The sequence below is a fragment of the Harpia harpyja genome, chromosome 1, assembly GCF_026419915.1.
Source record: "Harpia harpyja isolate bHarHar1 chromosome 1, bHarHar1 primary haplotype, whole genome shotgun sequence".
NCBI classification, from domain to species: Eukaryota; Metazoa; Chordata; class Aves; order Accipitriformes; family Accipitridae; genus Harpia; species Harpia harpyja.
In genome coordinates, this window is record NC_068940.1 from 10723013 (window position 1) to 10746519 (window position 23507).

Consider the following 23507-nt stretch of genomic DNA (forward strand, 5'->3'; position numbering starts at 1 on the left):
CCTTTTAAAAAAAAATTATTAAACTGTCTTTATATCAACCCAAGAGTTTTTGCGCTTTTACTCTTCTGATTCTCTCCCCTGTTCCACTGGAGGGGGGAGGTGAGTGAGTGGCTGAGTGATGCTTAGCTACCTACTGAGGTTTATCAATAGAAAAATCATTTATCTATCTACTTTTTCAAGCACACAGAAGAAGGCTAGGAATATTGCGACCTCTCAAGCAAAGTAATTGAATGTGAGCTTAATTTTAAGTGTGTTAATGGTCTTTATAAAAGCATATTTGCAGTAAACGCCTTTTTAAATTAAAAAAAAAAAGAGAGAGAAAGGATAGAAAGGATCTGAGATTACTTTGAAGGACTTGCTCCCAAAATTGGTGATTAAAGAAGGATAAGCACAGCGCTTGTGGCTTCAAAGGTCAGTCCTGCTGAATTTAAGTGACTGATGGATTCTCTTCACCAGAGGTGCAATTTTCCCCTGAAGAAATACTTCTTAAAGACCAATGCTGGCTAGCTGGTATTTATGAGAGATTCCAAAGGGAATTACAAGTAGGTTGTTAGGGTTATCGTTTACTCAGTGGTTTCTGCCGATATTGTAGCACAGAGATCCCACAGCACTTCTTCTTAGCATGTGATAAATTGTGTACCAGGTGAAGGTGAGAAAGGAGGAAGGGCAGCCACTGTGATGGCAGACTGTTGCTTTGCTACTCCTACTATGAACCTGCTATTTCCCCGCCAGCAATAACCAGCACCTTAGCTGTGCCCAGCATTGCTCTCCTTGGCCCGTGATAACGTGCCTATGCATTTGGGAGTGCTTTAAGGAGATGCTGCGTACACGGCTACAAATAGGACAGTTTTTCTTCTGCATGCCAGCATGGCAGGTACAGTATATTTTATGGCTACATTTGCAAGACCCTTATTGTATACCAGCTCTTCATGCAGCCCAAGTGATTTCCAGTAGCTGATACAGCATAAAATATCAACTAGTGGGAGAAAGATGTACCTCAGCCTGCTCCAGTGTAAAGGTGTGTTGTTTTGATCTCTTCCAGATCTGTGACTGGGGACAGGACCCCATCAATACAGTTGTGATGCTATAAGAGTTATGTTAGTTGCATCTCTCTGTATTTAATTCCTCTATCTTTGGACTAAAATTAGATTATTTTCATTACAGAAAGCTATTCAGATATCTTGCATATTTAATGTAGCTTCCTTGGTTATTTCTCTTGTGGGAAAAAAAGCATAATTGGGGGAAAAATGAAAAAAAAAAAAGTGAAAGTATCCAGTTTAAGAATTTCTAAGTGGTTGTTTTGCTTTGTCACTTTACTACAAAGGTACTTAAAAATAACTAAAGTCCACCCCTCAATCATGCAAGACATTACATCAGCTGGGTATGAAATAAAATACCTGGTGGGATCTGAAATAGGTTTTATGTTGTTTTTTGATTGACCGAAAAATCATGCACTTTGTTTTTGCTGTACTCTTTCAGGACTGCAAGCTAGTTGAATGCTAATGATTCAGCTGTTATCCAGCTAAACAAAATAGGCTGATGAGGTTAAGTAAGGCCACAGTCAACATCAGTTAATGCAGTGCTGACTGTGTTGCCTGATTGGTACGAAAAAGGGAAAAGGAAAAGCAATGTCTAGCACCTTCATTTAAAAAAACACCAAAGTGTTCCCCACTGAAACAAACAAACAAAAAAATTCCCCAGAAAACCCAAATAAAAGGAAGTTCCTGAACTCTAAGAAAATCACTGTTAAAGCACTAATGTTATTAATGTCTCCTCTGAACTCATTGTTTATATATCTTTGCCTTTGCTTTCCTAATTTGGTCAATCACATTCTTTAAGATGAGACTCCAAGTCTTCCCATTAATGTTTGGCCTCCTGAGGCTATTGTGGCTTTGAAAGTCCTTGTTGATGCATCCTTGGCTCCTCTTCAATGAGCAGATGTTGACCATGGATGAAAATGTTGAATTTACAGCTTACATCTTTAACAGTTCTTTCTGTTGGCAGCTTGTTGCGATTCTACTTTGAAAAGGAAAGGAGCCATTCCAAGCTTTTAGTGCCTTTGGTTCATACAGGTTCTTCTTTTTTGCTGCTTCCGTTTGAGTCAACAAGCAATGTGCCATGCCATCGGGCTCAAAACTAGTTACCTGTTGCAGTCAGTGGATGTGCAATCAAATTAGAGCAGCAGCTGGAAAAGCGATGCAGAAACTACCTTGGCCTGAAAGCCCAACCCAGATTTTGGAAATGGGTCTCTGGGGTGGTTTTCTGAGACATACGATGACTAGATACATGACCTTGAGCCTACCTGTGCGATCTCAGCGGGGGTTTATTTTCAATATCGCAGAGTGCTATGGAGCAGAGGAGTTTGGGCACAGTTTCTACAACAGCCGTGGACTACGTTGCAGGGGCTGCTTGGGCAGGGCTGGCCGCAGGAGGAGTGGGAGTTGCCGGAATCACAGTCCCAGCATTGCTGCAATGGCCTTGGCACCCTAAGGAGGGCACCGACATCGAGGAGTGATGGCAAAGGTCAGCAGACTCGCAGCGTCAGCAAAGCCTGGGCAAAAGCTCAGCCCTTCATTCATTACTGAGCAACCAGAGTGACAATGCAGCCTTTTTCGGTGGAGAATTTGTGGCCCCGTCCACTGTCCATTGTATTGATTTCAATGAAACTTAAGCACGTACTTAGAATTAAGCACTTCTTTGCCTGGTGCCCTCAGGAGAGAGAGTTTCCTCAACTGGGGCCAAACATGTACTTTGTATGGGGCATCTTCTGACCCAGAAGGTCAATTAAAGCTTCTGAGGGACTCTGAGGGGATATTTTTAATTGTTCAAAGTCTTGTTTTGTTTTCAGGCTCTGCAAAATAATCTGAATGTGTGTTTGTATAAATGCATAAGGGAAAAGCTGGCAAAGGAAGAAGCTTGCTATTCATTGTAGTTCAGGTCCTGCGACTGTGGAGTCAGACTGAGTTTTGCCATTGATTTCAGTGAGTGAGAGGGCAACCCGTCTAGCTGTTTTGAATGAATAATTTTTTTTTCCCACATAGGGACAAAAGTAGCTGGTATAAAATTGAGGCATTTTTGCTGATGTGATGTATAACTCGTAAAGTTATTGTATGTTTGCTTAATGGTTGTAACCTGGTGGTAGAGGATAATTTCCATCCTTCTAATGGAAATCCCAGCACAGAGAGCGAGACACAAGCGGGACCCACCTAAATGCCAGATCACAGAAGCATTCCCGGGTCTGGCAGCTTTGATACTGTAATCTTCAGGTTAGGCGTATTCCACAGCAGACTCCGCATCATTTTAGTAGTTACTGTCTGGGGGGGTAGGACTTATCTACTTCTGGGCAACTTCCACTCAGACCCACATCTTTGTTGGTGTTACTTCATCTGAGCTTAAACTATGTTTTTCTTGTTTATCTTTGTTAGCTGTTTTTTTTTAATATGTGATCTGGTGCAAAGTTGTTTTTGAAAAGATGAAGTGAAGGAACAGCACTGTATCCTCCCTTTGCTCTTTGGCAAGGCAGGAGCAGAGACTGCAGCAGGACACCCCCCCCGCCCCCCCCTGCCCCATCCAGGCAGGTTTCTAGGCTGATGCTCTGCAAGTCTGTGTGTTAAACCTAAGGGTATTAATGACTGTGTGCAGACTGAAAATTCAGATGTGCTCCCTCTCCTTTGTTGCAGGAGGAAGTGGTTTTTGCTGCAGGTCTGAGAAAGGGCAGGCTGGCATGGAGAAAGAGGTAAGTGAAGAAAAACCACGCTTTAAAACAGAAAAATTAAAGGGGCTATTCCTAGCATTGCTATTTCATAATATTATTTGTAGTGTGATGAGAGGGAAGTCAGCAGACGCGTAGGCTCCTTTATATCATTGACAAGTCAAGGGGATGATTAACGAGAGTACCAGACAATGTAATGGTAGGAGAAGGCCCACAGAAGTTAAACAAAAGTGCCTTCAGAATTTAGAGAATTCCCATGATCCATAGTAGGACCTCATTGTGCTTGTCTACTGTTTCTATTTTTGATTAGATTTATAAACACAGCACCACATATTTTCATGTGGCTCATAGCCCCAGGGCAGAGCGAGATTGACTGCACTGAAACTGTGAGGCTTGTGAATTTCGGGCAAGGGATGGAGTGAAATAAGTAGTGTAATTGTTTTTGTGGAGTGACCGTGGGACCTCCTCTGTTCTGAATTACACATGGTTCAACCCTTTGACCTAACCAACCTCAGCAATGCCTGGTAGATCTCCTAAAGCTGTGCTGAAAGGTCCTATCAGTGACATGTTGGAACATTATCTGTCATGTGAGATGTGTGCCAACAACCATATTAAACTACATTAATTACTAGCGAGGCCATGTTTGTGACAATCTCAACTTCATTTAACCCATCATCATGTTAGTTATTGTTTAAACAGGAAGTACAAATGGGGACAATTTATGAAATCAAAATGCAGCACCAATATTTTCTTTAATAAATTGTATGTTTTACTTTATTTCCCTTCTGTTTTTTTCCCCAGCATTCATGTTCTTATCATCTCTGTAGCTTGACTTTTTTGAGGGCTTTTCTATTTTAAGAGCAAGCAAGAAAAAGACTACTTCTTAGTAACTAAACTAATATGCTAGTGAAATTTTTGTTTCTTTCAATGCAATTGTAAGTGATACCACAGTTGACTGAAAGCACCATGCTTGTTTTCTAGCAAGAAGCAAACATGTTAAGGTAGTTTATGTAAGGCTGGAAGATCACACGTGGGTTGTTTGCTTGATGTACACCTTCACTGCTTTACACTCCAACTAGTACGTCTCTGCATGGCCATGCTTGCACACCTCTGGATCAGGAGTGAAGCATGCATTTCTTTTTAATTCTCAGAGAACAATCTTCTCATAGGCAAAGCATACTGTGAGTTCTCAAAAGGTAGCCCAGTATGTAGAAATTCAGAAGGATTCTTTGCATGTGGTTGTTTTCTGAAACAATTCTGAACTTTACAGGGGAAGAGGCAAAAGCTCTCCTGCGCACTCCTGCATGGGCAGTGTACAGGTTTAATTGTGCCTGGCTGTGCCCAGTATTATATTAGACTAGACACATGGGATTACATCTTCCACCTACACACTGAGTTGCTCTTTTTTGACAAGGCTTCTCCTTTAGCGTCATTCTCTAGCTAGAATAGGCTTAAATGAAGTGGGTATTTGTTTATTTATTTTTTAATTGCTGCGGAGTCAGCTAAAAAATATGTTTGACCCTACTAAGTGTCATTCTCATTAGCAATGAAGAGTTTGCTCTCTGCAAAATCTAACATGGAGTGCTTAAAGCAGACAGGTGCAAATTACAAGCTGTTTCTCTTTGGCTGCCATCCCTTAAATAGGCAAAGCAATAGGCTAGGAGAAGGGAAAAGGTTCCAGCTCCAGCTGCATAAAGGCAAGCCTTAACAGGGACTTAGCAGCTGGTTGCAAGAATTAAATGCTGTAAATACCAACTAATGCATTTGTGTGTGCGTTCACAGAGGAATATGTTTTTAGTAAGGCTCCATCCTTTTTTATGCAAGAGGCTCATTCTTCGAAAACTGTGCTCTGCTTTATGTTGAAAGGCTAATGCTCTCACTGAAGTGAATGAGAACAGAAGCCAACATACCTGTTCCTGTTTACCATCATTACACTCCTCAGAGCATTTCAGGCATTATTAGGTTCTTGGAGCGCTACCAGATTGACAATATTTCCAGCTACTTCTCTTTTGGCTGTGTTCAAACAAGGGCCCAAAGGAGGAAAAAAAAAAAAAATCAACAAAACCCAAAAAACCAAAACAACCAACCCACAAACAAAACTATAGATGAATCTGCTGAGCTAGTTTGCTGATGTTAGAAACAGTTGTTCATATTAGGAACACCTAATTTAATTTCATGAAAGAGACATAACATGCCAGTATGTGTATGAATCTAAGGTATGCATTTCCTAAAAGGAACTAAAACTCTGTCATTCCAAAGTTGCTCTTCTTTTTGACTTCCAGCTTGCATGGGGACTGCTGTCTGGAAGCAGTAACTTTAACTTTAACTCTAAGGCTGCTGATGAGGTCTGTCTGTGTGATCTTCGTAAGCAGATAAGGGTAGGGAGACAGCTCAGAGCAGAGCTTGTTTACAGCAGGACAGAAGAAAACAGCTAGACATAAATGAGGGCTGACGGTTTCATGAAGCACAATTGGTTGATCACAGATTCAATATGACTGCCCTGAACTGAGCGATGATCCGTACAGTATGCAAAATTCACTTTCTTGCTGGTCTGTGCCCACCAGCCTTCCAGCAGCTTTCCCAGAGCCCCTCAGCCACGGCTTTGAGTGGAACCAGAGCTGAACGCAGCATTGTTGTACCCAATTCCTTTTGACAACAATCACATTCTTTTAAAAACTTCATAGGTTTTAGTTGTCACTGGTTATAAATGAGGGTTTTTTCCCTCGCCGTTGCTGCTGCCGCCACTGTTGTTGCGGCAGTTGCTGTTCTCCCGCAGACCCGAGTACGGTGGGTTCTGGTACTCCCGGTTTTCCTTTGTTTTGCTTGGTATTGGAAAGCAGGCGGTGCGTTTTAATGATGATGGCATGCAAAAAGGCATTTAAAGGTTTAGGTCACTTTTTGAATGACATGGTGATTAGTCTGTGCTGTGCTCAGACACTTCTAACTCCCCTTGTCTTTGCTGTAATGCAGCATACTCAAGCTAAAAAGGCATTTTTTTAGAAAAAAAAAAAAAAGTTAAAAGTCAAGACTTTTTGTTTTTCACCAATTGTGGTGGAGCTTTGACATAGGATGAATTGCTATCAGCAGCAGCATCACCCTTTAAACTTGACTTTGCAAGCAAAGGACATCCCCTTTTTATGTACTGGTTGTGGATGGACAGGTCTGATGCGTATTGTTTGTGGATGCAAGCTTGACCACCTTCACCGCAGGTGTAAACCAGCACAGACTTTGTATCACTGTAACTTTGCTTTTTTGTAGGAATGCTTCATGTTTATTTTTGGATAATGTTCTATAGTTAGAATGGTGGTTTTCTGTATGGGTGTGCGTTTATGTGCATTCATCTAGGTATGTTCACACAACTGGACTTCGCCTGCAAATATGGCAAGTGGTCACCGAAAGAGTTTTATTTAATTTGCTATTGGAAACCTAAGTTTTGCAGGTACATGTGAACTGATTAAAGAACAATTGCTTTAGACATAAATTTGCATAAATACATAAATTAACTAGTAGTGACTAATGATAAAGTGAATATAAAATGCCACTGGATAATTTCCTGCCTATTCTCTGATGAGAAGGCAAAGTATCATAAGGGTAGGGGGGCTGGGGAAGGAAACCTAAAATGAAGGGGGGGGGAAGTGTAATTTAGGCTACTTAAAAGTGCTCATGTGTAAAAGAGAGAAGGATAAGGAAATTGGCTGGAGATAGGTATGGAAGGAAAACATCTTCTAATTTCCTCTGAAACACAAAGTGACAAGAACATGTGTTGATTACACAAAGGCCACCAACCACCCAAATACTCCATTATTCAGTTATGTTAAGAAGTAACCCTGGAAGAATTCCTCTCTGCTGTTGAAAATCAAGTGTTGCTTTCATTCTAAAAATATGAACTCATGAAAAGCACCTTTTCAAAACCTGATCACATTAAGGGACAAGGGCATAATTTCCTTTGCAGTTCTTTGTAAGTAAGTAGGAGTCACAAGGCTGTTACATCAGCTACTTAAAAATACTAATTTGTGTTTGAGTGAGTGAAGTGCCAAAGAATGTAGTCTATTGTGTCCCTGAAAAAACAAAATTTAGTGCTAACTATACTGAACGCTTAAAAACCAAAACCAACAACAAAAACCCCAAACAAAAAATCCCACCCCAAAACATCAACCCCCACTATGCATCTCTATTAGATATGGGGAAGAAGGAATACTTTCTTTTTTCTTCTTGCTGTGAAAGGAGCTTAGGCGTTTTACAGACTGTAACAATTTAAATTTGACTATAGCCAATATAGCCTGCAACTGGTTTTTCTAGGGAAATCTGACATGCAGAAGGAATATATAAAATGTAATGCAGATCATCTTAATTCCATCAAAGTTACAGATATGTACTGATTTACACCAGTTGAAAGTTTGTCCCAGAATTTTTGTCTAGATGTTGTTTTCTTTAGCTGTTAACATGAAGTTTAAGGTTTTGTGTGGTGATTATACGCAGCATAATAAGAATAATTATCACACAGCAGTGTTACAAATACTGCTGGAATCTTTAAAACTGACTCAATTAAAATTTTATGGTATCCAAGAATGCAGTGATGATTTAATATTGCAAAAGAGATATAATTCTAAAGACACTAACTGAGTGAATATGTATTTTTGAAAGATTTTTCAGCTGGGAAAAAATCAGAAGCAGTAGGGTGAATTTCTGAACCTATTGAACTCCTGTCAAAATTATCATTAACTTCAGCTGTGCTGCATGTGGCTTGTAGGAATTATTTCTGTTATAGTATTTATTTATTGTCACTTTCAGAATGTCTGGTCATTTTTACACATATTTGCTTTTTAGTAGGGTAATAGTCTTAATTTAGAGGATGTCCACTGTTCTCAGAATAACATATATGTGTGTGTGCATATATACATGTATATATATGAGGATATTAATATCTATATTAATCTGTCAGTGGTATGGTTGAGTTATTTTTGACAGATTTATTGATTGTGTCTGCTGCAAGCGCTGCTTTTTTTACTGGAAATTGACACCCACAATCAAATGGGAAAGATGGATGCTGTAAAAATTGCAATTTTTCAATGATTCTTGTAATTAATCCTTTTGTATTGACAGTTTCCAGGAGCTATGTTGCCAGGAGTGGTCTTTATCACTGGACAATTAAGCAACTGGCTTGAAAAAAATAATGCTGTTTTCGGAAACTGCCATGTGACGTTCGAAAATAAATGGGTCTGAACTGTTTTCTTACTTTGGTTTTGGCTTTGATTAATACTCCCAGATGTGCTTTGTTTTAGGTAATCTTTGCCTGCTTTGACTGTTAGTGTCTGTTATAGGGATAGGGGTCTGTAGCCATGCACAAGCCCACATGTGATGCTGTTGCTAGTGCCGCTCACGGTGTTATACAAAGACCGTGTTTAATGCTTGGGCCTTCCTGATGGTAGTAACATGACCGTATATTTTTTGAGCCTGGCTTCCCCACAGGAATCAACAGGGAACTTGTCAGAGTTTAGGTCCTCCAAGATCTCCTGCTATTTGTTTTCACTGTAACCGTTGTTGGCGTGTCTCTAATATTAAATGAACTTTTCATTGTTGTAATGAGTCCTGCTTCCCCTCTGCCCTGGACCGCGATCTCTCTTTGGTGACATCTTGTGAATTGTTTTGGGGTTATTTTTATTTTATTGCCTTGTACGAAAGGGTAGAGCTCATTCGTTTTTAGCTGCTCTGTGATGAACGAACACACTGGTTTATGTAAGTGGACCTAGAAAATAAGAGAACGGGGGATGTCGGGGAAGTCTGTCTATAAATATGCTGCATAACCAAACTTTTCTAAATGAAGTGCTGCAGTTCTGCAAGTGAAATAAAGCAGTTGCTGCTGAATGCATACTGTAAAGACAAGTCTTATAATGTTCTTCATTTGTTGAGGTTTCTTTGCATTAATTAAAATTGGGAAAAACCAAAGTATTTTAATGTGACCTTCATTTGGCATTTGTTTTAACTTTTCTTCTCCTATTTTATTTAATTCTTCCACTTCTGTTGTTCAATTAGTGTTTGACCCCTTTAGCAGAGATGTAAATTAAATGACATTTCAATGCCATCCCATATTTAAAATACTGTGTTAGTTGTGGATCATAAAGGATGATCTTCGTTCTTTAGCTAATTTATTCATTTAACAATTTCCCTCCAGAAGTTCCAGCAGAAGGCTCTGAAGCAAACTAAGCAGAAGAAATCCAAGTCGGCTGAATTTCTGATGGGTGAGCCTTGCTTGATGAGTTATTGCTCATAATTTGTGTAAGGATTAATTAACTAATTACAGACAAATGGCTGTGGGCGAAATTTTGCTCTTGCTTGTCAGGGTGCAATTTGTAATTATTTTAATCATTTATTCTTTTTTTTTTTTTTTTTTTTTTTTTAGAGTTAATTTTAACCTAATTCTGTTTTGGCGACATTTGAGGACGATACACTTGAGTCTTTCAGCAAAGGAATTACTAGAAGGAATTTTCTGCTTGTCATTGAAATACACTTTGCTATAATATGCTCTTCTGACCTCCTTGTTTTCTATAGTAAAAGAAGAGAGAGCAGCAACAGAAGGCATTGAAAATCCAGCTTTTAACATCAGCAGCACAGATCTTTCAGCATATCAGCCTTCGGAAGAGAAAGTTATTAGACATGACAAGCCAGATAGCACCCTTGCAGCTCACCAACAAAAACTCGGGCTGCAAGCCCATGCTGAACTAAGAGGTGAGACATCAAACCTGATTAGCCTCAAACGCAGCGACAGTGGTTGTGTTCTCCATCCAACCTGCACGCTCCTTGGCCTGTGCTGGGCTTTCCCCTCCCAACGTGTCCTAACAGGCCCCCCTGCAAACCCGGGATGGGAAACCCAAAATACTGCTGAAAACGTTGGCTGTCTGTAAATATTTAGAGAGCCAGGCTCTGTCTCCATGCTCAAGTGACTCCCTGTAATGGGGCGCAGGTTGCGCGGGGCTCCCCGCCAATGGCTCCCTAGCATTGAGTAGTTTTAAACAGCTTACAGAGCCATGATTGATTGCTGTCCTTACGTCTCCCATATGCCCTCAGTCAATCAGCATCTTGCCTCTGCTTCGTCTTTCATTGTTTTTTTCAGCCAGTGTTGTTCAGATGCTCGGAGCAGAGAGTTCGGTTCGCTCAGCTTGTCCAAGGGAGTGATCCTGGCTTTTAAGCTCAGCTTTGATGCAGCACCCAAAAGAGTCACTGCCTCAGGAAGCAATTTCTGTTTATTATTTAGGTTTATTCAAACAAACTATAAGGATCTTCACTGATGTCAGTTTTGCTTTTGCAGAGGTTTGATATCTTTTAACCTATTATTTAATTAGTCCATTTTGAATTGTTATTACTGCTGAATGTTACGACGAATGGTTATTTTTACTTGGCAATCTAGTGAGGAAGAAGGTGAGGAAAAGAATTTAAAGGCATCTTGTGAGCTGTATGAGGAAAATCTTGGGCCAAGATTTAATGTAAAATTAAAAATGCCTGAAGTCAGACTCAATCTTCCCTAAATACCCATTAAAAAAAAAAAAGTTACCTTATTGGACTGTGTGGTCTCACTAACTTCAAGTGGGCTGTGTGCATCCATGAATATGCAGATGTGCATCCAAGGCCCGAGGCCTCCGAAGGTACTAAAGTAACTGGTATGGCTTTGAAAAGTCCTGATCACCCAGCATTTCAGATTAAACTCAGAAGCATCAATGCTGCTCGCTAAGTACCCTGGTGTGCCAGCCCAGGTATTTAAATGGGTGAGCGCAGGCTGGTGAGCAGAACTTCAGGCATTTGCTTTTAAAACGCTGGACCTTGTTGTGTTAAGACTTTATCCTTGTGGGAGTGGAGAGCCCACGGCTCCTAATGGCCCCTTGCAAAATTAGGTTTGGCTTTCCATTTAGCCTTCATGTGACTCTGTGCAGCGCCGCATGGAGCAGGAATTCTTCGTCTTTCCTTTGCAGCCTGTCAGAACAGTGATTAAGCAGACAAAGGGATTGATTGTTTTTTAATGAAATAGTCTATCTGGCAAAAAATGAAGTTGGCTCGCTGGAGACTATCCATGCTTTCAGTCGCCTCTTCAGAAATTCATGAATAGTTCCCTCAAGAAAACAACACATTTTTTTAAAAGCCTGAAATGTGTTTTTAAACATTTTGATTTTTCATCCTAAGTAGCATTTTGTTCAAAAAACCCTAACTGAATATAATCTTTGTGAAAGGAGTAGAAATTGTTACATTTTGCCTGGAATGCAATGCCTTGATACACTGCTAAGTGTTTCTGTAATGGGAGAGGAAATCTTGCTGAGAGTTGGAAAACGTTGCTTCCCAACACTGCGTCTCACTCCTCGACCTTCTGTTCATCCAGTTAACCAAAAGATCAGTTATTCACATAGCTCTCCCTCTAAGTCACGCACCTATTAAAAAAAAAAAAAAAAATCATCCATTTATACCATCCTAAAAAAGTCTAGATTGGAAGAGATGTCTAGAGATCATCTGGTCCAACCCTGCATTAAATTAGTCTAACTTATGTCAGGACGTGTTTGACAGTCACAGGGGCCAGTTCAAATTTTTCAAGGGCTGCTAATAAAAGAACAGCTTCAAGCCTGTCCCAAAACCTGGGAAAAAATTCAACTAAACTTTCTGGTGCCGCATGAAATAATTTTTTCCCATTCCCAAGTGTAACTATACTTCATTAACGAGGGAAAAGGAAAAGTCAACTGCATAGGTAAACGCAATATCACGTGAGTTTAGTAAGGTATAAATGGTTGTATTTTCACAGTCTTCAGTGAAGACTAGGTCTACAGGTAGCTTATCCCTTCATGCAGCAATCTGTTGTGGTTTGGGACCACCAGAGCCCAAGGGATCGGTTCCTCCAGCCTGCCTGCCTTTGCTTTGCTCCATGTTCACAGCCGCTTTGCGTAGCTGCTGTCATTTCAGCTCATAGCAAAAACACAGGTGGTGTTGGAAACTACCACCATCCTTTAGCACAGGGGAACTCTTCCACAGCTTCCTCTCCTGCCCCTCAGCTCTCGAGAGCCACTGTGCAGTGGCACAAGAGAGATTTTAGCACAGAAGTCTCCTTTTTTTTTTTTTTCCCTAGGAGGCAAGACTTGCACCCCACGCTGGAAGCTCTTTCTCTAGGAGGGGGTGCCCACACACACCAGCATGGCTTGTTGCCCCAAACTTTGCTATGCCAGTAAAATGGCAGTCCTTTCGCTACTCCATGCCAGACTTCCTTACGTTAAGGGAAATGCCTTCCAAGCACAACAGCACAGCCTGTGTAAAATAAACATGTTTTAAGCCCCTCCACTGCTCCCTTTCACTTTTCTCCCCTTTTCTTCCCAAGATGCCAATAAGACACTTCTCCTTTTGGGGTTTCCTTAACTCCACAACTGTTGGATGCTCTTCCAGCTCTCAGCCCCCAGGCTTAGGTTCAGCTACTTACTCAATGGGGAATGGCATTTGTCAATTCTAACGCTCAATGTTAAACTGTACAATTTAAAGCCAGTTATAACCTTAAGCACAATTATTTAATCACAGCATTTAGCAGATTACAGGTTGAAAACACTATATAAACATCAGGCTGGATTTTCAGGCTATGCATTTGAAGGCAGGTCATGGAGATGGCATTGCCTTTCCATTATCTTTCCACCCATTGCCCGTGTCATTAATGGCAGCAAATAATAGCTACAGGGGTTGCTATCGTTTCCTCCATCTTGCAACAGTGTCACAGCCTGTTCCTCTGTCAGCAATTGCTGGAGGGAAGTGCTCTCTAGAAAAACCTCCACCTACTTTTGAGATGCCTTCTCACACACCTTCATGCTAAGGATACTGGGAAGGAGTGTGAATAGTCAGCTGTGGGTTCAAGACAGCCTTAAAACCTGTTCCTGGAATTTGGCTATGTCTGCACAGGAGGGTGCTCTGCAGAACACACATCACTTAGAGGTTAAATAGCCAGTGCAGAGGTCCATGATATTGAAACTTGCCTGCATCTGCCCCCAAACAGCTTAATTCACGGGTATGTTTGTGCTATACTGACTTTTCCATTCCCTTTCCTCAGATAACAGCACACTTCCTGAAAGGGAGAGTTTGTGACCTGATTCTTGCTTTCAAGAAACTGATTGAGTCTTTCCAGTATCTTTTTTTCAGAGACTTTTTCATTTTTCAAACCAGATTGGTGGGGACTATTCTTGTGATTCCAAGTGCAAGGCTCCTTTGCTTGTGGGGAAACTGAGGCAGAGTATGAGGCCTTATCTGTAGTCACCCTGCAAGCCTGTGATGGAAATAGAAATAAAACCTCTGATCCCTAGTACATTGCTCTGTTTGTTAGGCCATTCTGTGTCTTACACTGTTGTATTTCCCATGACGGACAAAATTCCAAACTTTGCTATCATCATTAGTAGACTGTTGTTCAGGAATAGGCCACTGAGTAACTCTTTCTGCTGTATGCTTTCCATCATCGCTCTTATATGGTGAAAGCCTGGTACTGCTGTTAAATGTTACAGTGACTGAGGGTAACTGGCTGACTATTTACTCAGGTTAATCTCCTGATTTTCGGCCAGCTAATTGGTTGCAGTGGCTTCCACCCTATTTTCTCTCCTTGATTCTATGCTGACTCTTTGCTGATTGCTCCTATCACCTTAATTTCTTTCACATATTGCTTGTGAAATTGAGGTTGTCTAGCAGCGGCCTTGTCTTTGCCAAACTGTGCAATTTATTTGTTTCTGAAAGTACTCGGAGTTTCCCCATGACTAAATCCGACCTTCTAAATCTTCTGCCTTTCTTCCCCTCAGCAAATATTGAATTTGCCAGAAGTTTTCATGTTGGCCATCCCAATGGGAGGTCTAATAGGCAAATTTCCCTGGGAAAAATATTTGGGGTTAGATCACCCAAACCTGGAGTGACAGGAACCTATGTCCACCTGTTTCTCAACTGCCAGGTGCCTGATCTCAAGGTGAGCCAATATTGTTGTTTTTGGGCTTTAAACCCAAAACACTTTCTAGAGTGCCCATAATGTTCAGGCTGGCTTGGTAAAGTCTCTGCCCAGCAAAGGGCTTCCAGCAAACTGTCATGATGGAAGCACCAAACCTCCAGGAATATGCCATCTTTGGCTGATGGCAGAATACGAGGGCAGTTGCTCAACCTCAGATGGATGATGTGTGTCACAAGCAATCCCTTAACACAGACTACTGTACTTAGCATTTTATCATAGGCCTGTAAAGCAAATGTTATTCTATTTTAGCATTCGATACATAGACACCTTTGGAGACTGTGATGCTCTGTGGTATTTGCATGGAAGATGAAAGAAAGGCTAATTGTGTTCTCCTGTATCCTGCACACTTGTACAAAGGCTGGAGGCAGTCTGACCCTAAATGTTGATGAATCAAGTTAAAATTGTCTCCAGATGACAAGAAACATTCGTTCCCCCCCCCATCATCCCCAATACACAAATCTTTTTTCAAAACTAGATTATCTTCTAAAATCAAAAGCTCTAATTAATTCTACCATTTTATCTGCAACAGGCGCCGTTAACATCTCATATCATGCTCCAATAAATTTGCCCACAGAGATTAACAACATTTGAGGGGGGGGGGGGAGGGGAAAAAAAAAAGAGGGAAAGAAAGCTCTTTCAATTGAAGACCAGAAACTATTCTTCTAATTAGCCCAGGTACAGCATGGCATTAACATGGCTATACTGCTTCTGGGAGCAAATTAATGTCTCTACGTGGTGCTCTGCTGCACCATCTCCCAGCTGCAGAGCTAGGTTGGATGTATCTAACACAGCGCTCTGTGTGTCCTACGGGGAAAATCCCACTGTAAAATGGAGCAGTTCTGCTCCTTATCAAAAGCCAAAGTAGAGAGAAGCCTTTGCTAAGAACAGTTACTGCCGAAGGTAGTTTAGCTGTAGCAGGGCAATATAAGCCCTTTCTTGCTTGAGAGTGTAACTGGGCCAGGACCTTGACCCGGGAATACACAGACAAAAAAAGGGCTTTGTGAAGGAGCCGTGTGGGATATCAACTTGATAAAAATATCAGCAAGTGCATGGAATTCAGTCTGCTTACAGAGAACTGGAGTCTGAAGCTTTTTGAACAAGGTCTAATTTCATTCCAAAGAGATGGTAGGTACCCACTGGAGAGACAGTAAAGGCAGATGAAAAAACAGGCATCTGCTGGAAACTCACATTTGTGCTGCACATGAAGGAAATGGGAGCTTGTGACACTGGCTATTTGTGTTGGACAAAATGATTTGCATAAAGGATGGGACCAGAAATATGAATCAAAACCATACCCTTTTTTTCTTAAACAATGGCAAAGTTTATATCTAATAATTCAAGTTCTGTGTTTGTGGTTCCATGCTTTCTGATTCCAACAGGGACTTGAAATAGAAATGCCAAACCCGGTATGCAGGGCATGATGGATCACCATGTATGCATAGGAATAAAAGGGTTGTCATTGGAAGTAATTTTGCGTTGAATTACACAATGTGTAATCCAATTGAAATCAGCAGAACTGCACAAGGTGTAATGTAGTGTGCAAAACGTGATCCATTGCATGCAATTTCAACAACAGGGATACTGTACCACTCATCTAAGTAATGTGCTAAAATTGAATTTGTGAAAGGTAGGAGGAGAAGAATTGTGAAGAATGGATGTGTTTTATAATTGGGAAATACTCTTTCAGAAGTATAAATTATAAAGGCTAACTTATTACACTTGGAAATTGTTTACTTCATTTATAGTGCTGTCGGACCCTTGAAATTCTGCAAGTTTCCTTGCTGGAATAGTGCGGGACCAGCCAAGCCTGCCAGCCTGGGAGCACTCAGTATCCATTTTCCCCATTGACGTGTGTCACATTATCTAATAGCGTTCCTAAATGAGCTCCGTCATCATCAGTAAATCTTTTTCTCACGCCTTCAACCAACGGTGTTTCCTCAGGAAAAGCAGCAGGTCTCATACTGGTGTCCCTTGGCACAGTGCCCTCTGTTGCCTGCAGGAAAAAAAAAAAAAATTCCCATGCTGTACCTTTGCTTAAACAGCAGCAAATGTGGTAAGTCTTCCAGGAGTGGAGTGGGGAGGAAAAGAAAAGTGGGTGCCGTGATTGCGGTGCAGTGTTTTTCAAGTGTCAGGGAAGGTGCAGCATGGTCTGCGCTGCTCAGGCTCGTGAACGGCCCCTTTGCCAGCGTCCTGTCAGAGCTGACAAGTGAGTTTATTCAAGGCTTGCAATATAAATATAAGACGTAGTTATGTGGTTTACTCATTACCTATGGTCTCTGCTGAGGGTAAGGAAAATGACGTACAATACCTTCAAAACTTTTTGAAAATTGAGAAGTTGCCCAGTGATGGTAGTATTTAACAAGCTGTGTTTTTCAAGGTATAATCTACTGCCCAGTGACTTGCTTAATGCTCTTCAGTTTGAGGATGCCATTAACACATAATTTTTCATTGAATTCTGCCTGGTACTCATGAAAATTTGAAGCTCTATATAAAACACCCTATCTACCCCCCCCCCCCCCCCATGTATTTGGTGATAATCTGGAATAACTTCGTGCTTTCCAGGAATCTTATTTTAGACCTAAGTCTAAAATAATATAGATAGTATTTAACTATACTTATAATAATATAGATTATAATGTTAGATGTAAATTTAAAATAGTAATAATATGTCTTAATTAGGGCATTTAGCTTCTATATGTAACCTAGATCAGCTTATATAAATTTAATTAAAGCCATTTGTAATGGCTATGAGCTGAGGTAAACATAACAGATATCATGGCTCAGTAATGACAACTAAAAAAACCAAACTAAAAGTATAACTTCTGGTTAACTCATAACAATTCTTTATTTTTTTTCTTGCCAAAATGAGAATGGAGAGTTAACATTGTTTTGTGGATTATATATCAATTCACTATGTTCTTTAAAGTTTTATATCTTCATAACATTTAGGTGTGAGTAAATCTAACAACACAAAACTTTGGAATAAAAACTCAAAATGTTTTCTTGTGAAAGTTTCAAACTTTCCTAAATTATTTTCCAGTTTTAAATCATTGTTTAAATCAGCTAAGAATCTATAAATTCACTGGAAATCCAGTCAGCTTTTCACTGTCCAGGAACTCTCACTGCTTATGCAGTTCTGGTTGATGATTTTTACTTTTCTTCACTTTTGCATTCTGTGACTTTTTTTTTTTTTAAGGCTTCTTTCTCCTCTCTTATGCTTTAATAGTTTTGAAAGATTTTTTTATAATTCTTTATAGTTTTTTTTTTTTTCCAAAGTGCAGATTAGAAGCAAAGGCCTGTATCTACAAAAAAGCAACTTGCAGATATCAAGCTTTGTCAATGTAGGTACTGAATCATGAAAACAGGTGAGTGGGAGTGCTAGTCACAAGACCCACCATGTCTTGAGGAAGGGTGAATAAGTGAAGCAGTTGGAATGCAGGAGGTGGGACCCTACTCTCCTCTTCCTCCTGATCCCAAGTCTTAGTTCTTGCTGGACAAGTTAAGGTGGGCACCTCTCTTGGAGGGGGTTCAGATCTGACCCCAGGACGCCGCTTTGGCTCATGCGGTCGCATACGCTTCTCATAAAGAAACTGGGAAATAAGCTAGCACAGAAACCTTACGTTTGGGCTGCCCAAAGGGCCATATCTGCAAAGTAAAATGAAAAGTATACCTAGGGAAATAAGTTAAATTCTGTTGAATGGAGACAGTGAGTATTTACCATGACATTCACTAACAGGAATTGCTGCTGAAATCGATGCTTTAAGACAGCTGTGTGGAAAGGAGGACTACTCTTTTCCATTCCTGGCTGCATCACTATGTTTCAGAAACACTTTGGGTCAAAATGCTGTCTCAGACTGGAATTTCATCTTTCCAAGATGCCTCTGTCTTATGCTATCTTATGCGAAAGGCTTTTATGAGTTACCTTAGTAATGCCCAGTAATGTTCTACCAAGTCATTTGTGGAGACACACGTGACTATGCTGCTGCCTGAAAAGGGAGACCTGTTACTTAATAAGGCAAGTTTGCTCCGACAATAGTCTGCATTCTGTCTTCTAATGAAAACTGGCTCATGCCAAAATTTTTGTGTCTATTCCTGAGACCCAACATCACTCCGAAAACAAACACCAGTAAATGCTTGTTCAAGCTTTTAGTAATCAGTCACCTGGCTATTAATAATTCTTTCATTTTTACATTGGTCAGGAGGCACTTAACAAATCCAACAGTTTTGTCTATTCTTTTATTAAACTAAAAACCTAGATCAATAGTACAATATGAATGGAATAATTTTCTGTCATCTAAATTCCATGCTGTACCCTTGAAGTGGTATTGATACAGGCTACTTGATCTCTTTGTGGAGTAGAAGATGTTGTAGAAATGAAGCTTAGTCATGCCATTTCTGTGGTATTCTCAGGACATAGACTGTATAATTGACTACAGACATCTTAGCTTAAAAGCCATCTTAGAGTTTCTTCCAGTCCTAGTAATACGTGTGCAGTCCCATGGGCTGCATCCAAGGATTATGCTAATTTTATTAGCAACTCCTCTTGCTTTAATTAAACTGTATAAATTCCCACCTGGTCACTGTTGTGCCAACACCCTTCTTTCCATTTTTATTTGAATTTATAGATAATCTGTGGTTTTGCACTTCAATTCCAATTTCCTGAATTATCCATTGTGTCTTCCACATGAAACAACACAATTTTGAGGGGTGAATAGGGTTTCAAATTGAGTTAATGGGTTTGAGCAAACCTCTGGATCAAAGCAAAGACCTAAGTTTCTAGAGTTGGCCAAGTCTTTGTAGGAGCAGGTATTCAAAGTAACTTGCTGTCTGAAAGCACCAAGCTATACACCGCCGTTCAAAATACCTGCAAGCAAGCTCTGTATTAACGTTTACTGTGTTTATACCATGAAGCAGAGCGATGTGAATTCCTTAGTGGACTGTTAATTTACATGTTATACACTTTCAAATATTTCCAAAAGCAAATGCGAAGTGATTAGTAATCTGTTCACACGCTCACAAAAACGTTATTAGGAAAATGCCTTGGGCAGTATATTATGTTGACTAAAATTGATAATTTTGTATTTTAAAACCAAAGCAACTCCCCCTGCCCCCAACAAATCTTTGGACCTGTGCAGAGCCCAGACCTCCTGGTCATACCAGTTGTCAAGGTGTATGTTGAGCTGAGGGGGGAAAAAGACCAAAAAACTTATGAAAACCCCTCAAGAGAAGTGATCTAAGGTTTGCAGTGATTTTGACTCTTCAGAAAGCCTCACTTGAAAGTCTTCTGTGGAGTCCTGCAGTTTAAAATGGCTTGTTATCTATAAAATCACCATAAGAAGGTGATTCTGGTATTTACTGCTCATTCTACTAATGTAGGTTTTAAAGTGTGTACGTTGCTCTGGAAAAATCAAACCTGTTTCTTCTTTTTATTTCTGCATAACTTTGTCTCCAGCTGTGTGCAGTTCTGACAGAGCCAAAGCCTTGGATGAAATATCTCATACTCCTCAAAGAAGGGTTGAGGCTGTTCTTTTTTTTTTAAAGAGGACCAAATAGCAAGCTGTTTAATGGTATTTGTCAATGTATCTCTTTCTTGAATAATGGTTTCCATGCCTCACAGACTCAAAAATAATGTGACACTTCCTCCTAAATGCCAATTATTCTGTCCAGAAGAGTTGCCCAAAAGTCTACCCCTCAGAGTTTCACACCAGACCCACAGGTTAAAGAACATGGGGCATTAAAATTCAATAAAAGCTGTTGTGCTATTAAGACTGCGCAAAAAGCCTGTGCACTAGCTGAGTGTTGCTTGTATGGTTACAACATACTTTCCAGCAATTTACATTTACAGCTATGAAGTAATTGAATAAAGAAATGCATCATCATTTTCTTTTTTAGCACATGGGTGAATTATTTTACCAACATGTGAAGGGGTGTTCATATAACATCACAGTGCTTTGTGCTAGAGAAAACAATTACAGTGAATAAGGTAGAATGGCTCTGTTATTGCAGTACATAAGACTTTGATTACATACTGCCAAGATTCATACCAGCCTAGTAGTTGTTGACAGATAAAGTAACAAAAATGAAACTCATTTATTTTTTCTTTATTGAGACCTCAAGGTAAAGCAAATTTTCAGTTCTTGTACTTACTACATTGAAGGAACAGAGACTGACAGTCAAAATGTGCCAGTCCAGAAATATAAATTAAACCTAGTTTCATATCAAAGTTTCATTTAGTCTCTGAAAAGGAGCTGCTGCTTGGATTATTTTTGATCTTAAAACAAATACACTGTAGACTACTATTGTGTATCTTGGATGAATTAACCCCCTCGTACATTTAGCTCTTATGTATTTCCCAGGATACAGACCTATGTCTATACAAGCAATTTTAAAATTTGTTATGGACTTAATTATTTTACTTTTTCTCTGTTTAGTAATAATTTACTGTGTTTGCAAACCCAATGAAAGTGAGGATGGTTTTAATTGAGTGTAGCACTTTTGCTGAAGGAAGGACATATTTTGAGGAAAAAGCTCTCCCTTGTGTAAAGAAATTCTTCTGGCTTTTACTAGGAGTTCCTCTAGGCAGCTAGATGCTGCATTATTTCTTGATAAGTCTAACAAATGACTTTTTTTTTTTTTTAAACTTGATTAGTTTCTGAAGAGCAGATAAAACTAGCTGTTCAAATGGAAAGTGTTAAAATGGGTGGGTTTATCCCATCAAAATCTTGGATTAGTTACCTAGCCCAACTGAATATAATTGCTGTTCAGATTAATGAGGCAGTATTCTAGTATCTCCTCTGTAATTAAACACTTCTCTGGTTGAATACAGTATTAAAGATGCACCAGACGTTGAAACCTCAGTGGTGAAATTTAAAACTGTTGAAATTGGAGGGGTCAGCTGTGAAACACAAATTTCTCTGCAGCATCGGTAATTCACTTGTACAATGTGTTTCAAGAATAATTTGGCTTATGTTGGGGATGCTGGATTTTTTAATTTTTCTTATCTTTCCATCATCTAAATTTGCAAATTTTTCTCATTAGTTCCTGAGCAAAAGTAACATAAAGTGCACTTGTTTCTAGAGTTACCTTTTCTGACCTTTCACAAGATGATAATTGCAGTACTAGTAGGCTTAGAGGACTTGTTAAAAAAATTAAGCTTATAAAGTAGCAAAAAATGCCCCTTTGCTTGCTGGTGTCGATTTCAAAATTAACATTTTGGTTCATGTGCTTCTAATAATCGCTGACCCTTACTTCATGTGCTTTCCACAGGAAATGAATACAGCAGAAATTACTTTGACCCGTTGATGGATGAGGAAATAAACCCAAGGCAGTGTGGGATGGAGGTCAGTGAAGAAGGTGAGGCAGAATTAAGTATGTAATTTTGGTGTCAGAATATTCTTTTCCATTCATGAAAATGAGGTGACAAAGATCACATATGCAGTTCTATTTAAATATTGAGGTTTACAATTTAAATTATAAGCCTTAACCGCTCTGAACACGATAGGCAGTATACATAGTCTTTGATCAAGGACAGTGAGGTAATGGATGGGTAAAAGTGAGGCTGTGCGGTATTCACTCCGCTACCGTAGCAAAATGAAGCGCGCTCCGAGAACATTGTCTACACCATGTTCTCTTTAGTTAACGAAGTTAGTCCAGAACTGAGTACTAACCTGTAGCTTTTTTGCAACCCTGCTCCCAAAGTCCTTCTTGGAGAGCAATTTTATTACTGAGCTGAATGTTCTTTTACCTTACAGAAGGAAACCCTAGAGCCCGTAAAAGTTCCCAGCACACGAGGAGGCTTTTTTTGGTTTTCTTTGTGCCAGATTAGCAGGGATGTTTAGCTTTTCTCTCTGTGGGTGATAGCGAGGAGTGGGAGGGCGTGACTGCAGAGCTGGGAGAAAAGAAGTTATGCATAGGTATGAGAGAGATTAACTAGGAGGTATTGTCTAGCGGAGGAAATTCTCCTTTGCTGTCATGGCTTTTAGATAAAAAAGGGTGGGAACGGGCCTGCCTGAATTTGCATGGACTTAAGTAAGAACATCATCATGGTAATGAAGTGCTTAGCTATGCACTGAATGCTTTGGCCCAGCTCCTGTTGTTAAGCACCAACAACCTGATAACACGCAAGACCCAATTCTCCTGTGTTACCTTCCTAGCCCTTTGCTTTATTAAACCTTGTGCTTATTTGTACTGCAGAGACTCTCTAGACAGGCAGTTGTAGTCAAACCTAAAAAAATTTGTCTACTGTAAGGGGTCTCAAAGTAGGTCACTTCTGAAATTCATGAGAAACTTTCACTTTGAGTAGATATGGAGGTTTAAGCTTTTGAGGCAAAAACTTGTGTGACTGAGAAAAATTGGCTCTAATGCTTGTCAGTAACTTGAATTTCTGCATACTGGTGAAAAAAATCAAGGTTTATCAAGGGTGAATTACATCTAACCCCTATAATTTCCCCATTCATTGTATAGGACAGCAATGTAATGCCTCGGAAGTCAACTTCTGGCTCAGAGTTTTTAAACGAAAGATTTTTTTGTTTTTTGTTTTTTTTTTTCCCCTCTTGGTATTGCCTTGGTTCATCTTATGAGTAGGCTTCATGAGTCATGATCTGCTTCATAACCAGAGAATGAAAAGCGGATTAGATTTCTGTAACTGTATGCGTGTGCCTAAAAACATGTACGGATAGAGTGGTGACATAAGGAATATGTGGAAGTACAGTTTTCATCAGGAGAAAACATTCTCTTGCCTGTGTTGAAGAGGCTGAGTGGTAAACACTTACCCTTAAATGTTCTTTTTTTTTTTTTTTTTTA

At 39.9% G+C, this 23507-nt stretch overlaps 1 protein-coding gene across 1 annotated transcript in view; it reads left to right on the forward strand.

Annotated features, from left to right (window-relative positions):
* The first annotated feature begins 3684 nt into the window (after nt 1-3684).
* Nucleotides 3685-23507, forward strand: part of LOC128152149 (uncharacterized) — a 169590-nt gene continuing 149767 nt past the window's right edge. The window contains exons 1-4 of the mRNA XM_052810223.1: nt 3685-3736; nt 9885-9951; nt 10262-10438; nt 21972-22058. Of these exons, the coding sequence (XP_052666183.1) occupies nt 3725-3736; nt 9885-9951; nt 10262-10438; nt 21972-22058 (343 nt within the window). The 5' untranslated portion in view covers nt 3685-3724. The remainder of the gene's footprint in view (nt 3737-9884; nt 9952-10261; nt 10439-21971; nt 22059-23507) is intronic.